At 31.0% G+C, this 4,307-nt stretch overlaps 1 protein-coding gene across 1 annotated transcript in view; it reads left to right on the top strand.

Moving 5' to 3' along the window:
• LOC110451044 (protein KTI12 homolog) overlaps window positions 1-4,307 on the top strand; it is a 26,842-nt gene that overhangs the window by 8,541 nt on the left and 13,994 nt on the right. The window contains exons 4-5 of the mRNA XM_021498891.1: window positions 1,053-1,108; window positions 3,359-3,438. Of these exons, the coding sequence (XP_021354566.1) occupies window positions 1,053-1,108; window positions 3,359-3,438 (136 nt within the window). The remainder of the gene's footprint in view (window positions 1-1,052; window positions 1,109-3,358; window positions 3,439-4,307) is intronic.

Below are 4,307 nucleotides of genomic sequence, written 5' to 3'. Positions count from 1 at the left end.
TTAAACTGTTCAATATTATAGTTTTGTTAAACTGTTCAATATTATAGTTTTCTTAAACTGATCAATATTATAGTTTTTTCAAACTGATCAATATTATAGTTTTCTTAAACGGTTCAATATTATAGTTTTGTTAAACTGTTCAATATTATAGTTTTCTTAAACTGATCAATGTTATAATTTTCTTAAACTGTTCAATGTTATAGTTTTCTTAAACTGTTCAATATTATAGTTTTCTTAAACTGTTCAATATTATAGTTTTCTTAAACTGTTCAATGTTATAGTTTTCTTAAACTGTTCAATATTATAGTTTTGTTAAACTGTTCAATATTATAGTTTTCTTAAACTGTTCAATGTTATAGTTTTCTTAAACTGTTCAATATTATAGTTTTCTTAAACTGTTCAATATTATAGTTTTCTTAAACTGTTCAATGTTATAGTTTTCTTAAACTGTTCAATATTATAGTTTTGTTAAACTGTTCAATATTATAGTTTTCTTAAACTGTTCAATGTTATAGTTTTCTTAAACTGTTCAATATTATAGTTTTGTTAAACTGTTCAATATTATAGTTTTCTTAAACTGTTCAATGTTATAGTTTTCTTAAACTGTTCAATATTATAGTTTTGTTAAACTGTTCAATATTATAGTTTTCTTAAACTGTTCAATGTTATAGTTTTCTTAAACTGTTCAATATTATAGTTTTGTTAAACTGTTCAATATTATAGTTTTCTTAAACTGTTCAATGTTATAGTTTTCTTAAACTGTTCAATATTATAGTTTTGTTAAACTGTTCAATATTATAGTTTTCTTAAACTGTTCAATGTTATAGTTTTCTTAAACTGTTCAATATTATAGTTTTGTTAAACTGTTCAATATTATAGTTTTCTTAAACTGTTCAATGTTATAGTTTTGTTAAACTGTTCAATATTATAGTTTTGTTAAACTGTTCAATATTATAGTTTTCTTAAACTGTTCAATATTATAGTTTTCCTAAACTGTTCAATGTTATAGGTTGTTTCTTATGTTATAGGTAATGTTCTGTTCTATGTTGTAGGTTTCAGATATGAGCTGTACTGTATAACAAAGGCTTGTCAAACCCCACAGTGTACGGTACGTATCTTATAAGACATTTTGTTTCTCTGTAACTTTAAAAACCAGCCAGAGTCTGACAGGGACTATACACCTGGAACGATGATATGTCATTACGATTGTGACTTTACGATGTTAACATTGGAGATAACCTGGCTGTTGGCTGTCCCTTTATAAGTCCCAGCAGTGGCTGTAAATGTTTTACCAGTACCAATTTTAAATACATAGAAATCAATTTTTGGGCGGCAACTTTGTTTTGCGTAACACAATTTGATCTTACAGGAATATAATATCGTATAATGGGTTGTTAATAAGAGCTCAAATTTTTATCCCAAATTTGAAAATTAAATTTAAACAGATAATGATTTCACGATCTAAACATGTGAAGGAACTTAATTTTTCGCTGTGTTTTAGCACAGAGACGGGACACTCGGCATATAAAGTGTCAAATCAATACTTTATTAGGCCAAAAAAAAATAATGTCTGTTTAGGGTTGAATGGGCAAAAATACAAGGGTAGGTAGGTTTTTTTTGTTTTTTTGTTTTTATATTTTTGTGTACCGTGTGGTCATGTGATTATGACCCTACTATTGTATGTAAAACAAAGAATTACATAAAAAAAAGGTTCATTTGGAGGTAAATTGTGCTCCATTATTAATGCTGATATTTAGCGCCAAACACGGAGCTAGAAGCCATTTTGAAAGGCAAGGAACCTTTTAAAAATAAAAAAAAAAAAAAAAAAAAAAAAAAAAAAAAAAGTTTAGGGTCGGAGGTAAAAAGCTAGGGTCGGTTGGGAACCCTAAACAGACATATATTTTGTTTTGGCCTTACAGCATATTGAGTAGCAACAAGTGTACAGTGTTAAACAAACCATCAACAGAACTAGGACATGACATGGTGAGATCTTTGTCAAACTTCTTGTATTACTCTTGATGTAAATGAATCGTTAAAACCAAATGCTCGTTATTTCATGACAACATAACGCCTTATAAAGTTTATTTTCGGGGCTCATTTTATGCTTGTTTTATTGATCTGCAGGTCATATTTTTGCAATCACGTTATTGACACGTGAAATCATAAAAATATCATGCCCTTGGAAATATCCAGTTATGCGGTACATTTAGTCCGTGTATGTTTAGGCATTACACTGTGTGCATGTATTCTGTTTAGAGTCTATGAGTTAGTGTGTTATAAATATTTTTCTGCGATTCTGTTCAAAATTATAGGTTTATAGATCTGAACAAAACACAGTTCAGCCCTTACATTTCCATCAACTTTTAGAATTTATTGATATTTAAAGTTCATCTTTCTTCTTAAAATCAATGGTTGATTTTCAATAAATGGAACGACCAGCAGTCAGTATCGGTCGATATTGGTCCAACATCAATAAAATCTATTACCTGTAACTGAGGGAGATCGGGTTTCTCAGTCGAGGGCTAAGATTCTGTAACATAATCCCAACAGAGGCGTAAGCTGAGGTTGGGATGTTACAGAATCTTAGCCTGAGACTGAGATAAACCAATCATGCTCAGTTACAGGTAATTAATTTTTTTTCTCGCACCTTTTAATTAGAAAAAAATATATGCATTCTGCTAAAGACAACAAGTATCCCCCCTGGGGCCTCAAATACATATGGCCTCTTCACTACATTTGACTGCCCCCACGTTAAAATGAAGTCCGTCCTAACAAAGAAGAAAATGTATTTCACAATGTAGATTACATTTTATCTACAACATTAGATATTTAACAATACCAATACAATACAATACAATATATAGACATAACAGAACAATTTAAATGCCGATTGTCAATTTCAAGCCATTAAAGAGCGGATGAATACATTGCTTTGTAAAAGTTCGCGAAATGTCACGTAAAGGTACCAGACAGATCGGACGAGATAAAAAAATCTAGCATGGGGTATGACATGGGGTATCTCTGTCTGAGGTACGAGTGTATAATTATGAAGTCACAATTGTAATGACATCATGGTCATTACTCCTGATTTATGGTCTTATGAATCACAACATCGTCGGATACCCACGGTTGATTTCGCTTCGGTACTCACTCATCAGTTGATTTCGCTTCGGTACTCACTATCAAGTGATGAGTGATTACCGAACCGAAATCAACCGTGGGTATCCGACGATGGAATCACAACTGACTCTCAGTTTATATAGTGTCAATGCTGGGCAAATGTAGATATATTTAACACAGAGCCCATGTTCTAAACGGATTACAGTCACCTGTGTAATGTGTATATCGTTTTTATTAGGTGTTTTGTGACAGTAACAGAGAAATGGTATCGTTATCGAACCAGGAGAGACCTCTGGAGGAACGTTACACACAGGAAATGTAAGTGTGGAGACACAAAGAGCTACTACGTAAATATCCCTATGAATAGAATCAAGACTTCTGAGTCACACCTTGAGCCCATTGCAGGGTTCAAACTTAATGGTAGACCCTTAGACAGTCACCATGAAAGTGTATGAGTGTTTGAACCCTGTCTAGCTATAAGGCCCTGGTTCAATCTCCGCGTCAACTTTTGTCAGCCCTTAACAATGCCAATGTCTGAAAGTAATGCTTATGATGTGCATATCCATGTGACTGGCAGGCACCAAATGATTGAAAGGGTGAAATTTATCGACTTTGAACACTATATATTTATGTTCTTTTTTGTTAAAAAAGTTTTGATTAAAGTTAGCTTACATGACTACAAATTTTGCTCTTCTCATAGTTTCAATTCTTGCATTTACCAACATGAACAACTACAGTGGATAAGTACATGATACTTAGTGTGGTCATAGATCAAAAGGTTTGTTCTCCTTTCTCCCACTTTTTTCTGATCAAAGGAATTATATAAACACTGGAAAACAATAGAGGTGTCATTATAGTCTGTTCTGGTAGAGTACAGGTAGATTATTTACCTGTTCACTAATAGGAAATACTGTGTTAGTTATAGGAATATTTAACAAATATATATCCTGATTTTTGTAATATATACTGGAATTATGAATAAATATATACAAGATTCCAGTTATAACTTAACAAAAACACATCAAAATACATTAATTGAAAACCTGCTTTTATTAATTTTATATTAAATCAATTTTATACATTTTTATTATACATTTACATGTATGTTATATGTATATTTCATAAAATATAACTAAATTTAGCAAGCAATTTATGACAAATATAATCAGTATAGACAGAGATCATGT

This window comes from Mizuhopecten yessoensis, unplaced genomic scaffold (genome assembly GCF_002113885.1).
Source record: "Mizuhopecten yessoensis strain PY_sf001 unplaced genomic scaffold, ASM211388v2 scaffold5751, whole genome shotgun sequence".
Lineage (NCBI taxonomy): Eukaryota > Metazoa > Mollusca > Bivalvia > Pectinida > Pectinidae > Mizuhopecten > Mizuhopecten yessoensis.
The sequence above is the reverse complement of the archived record's forward strand: the minus strand, read 5'-3'. Positions and strand labels throughout refer to the sequence as shown.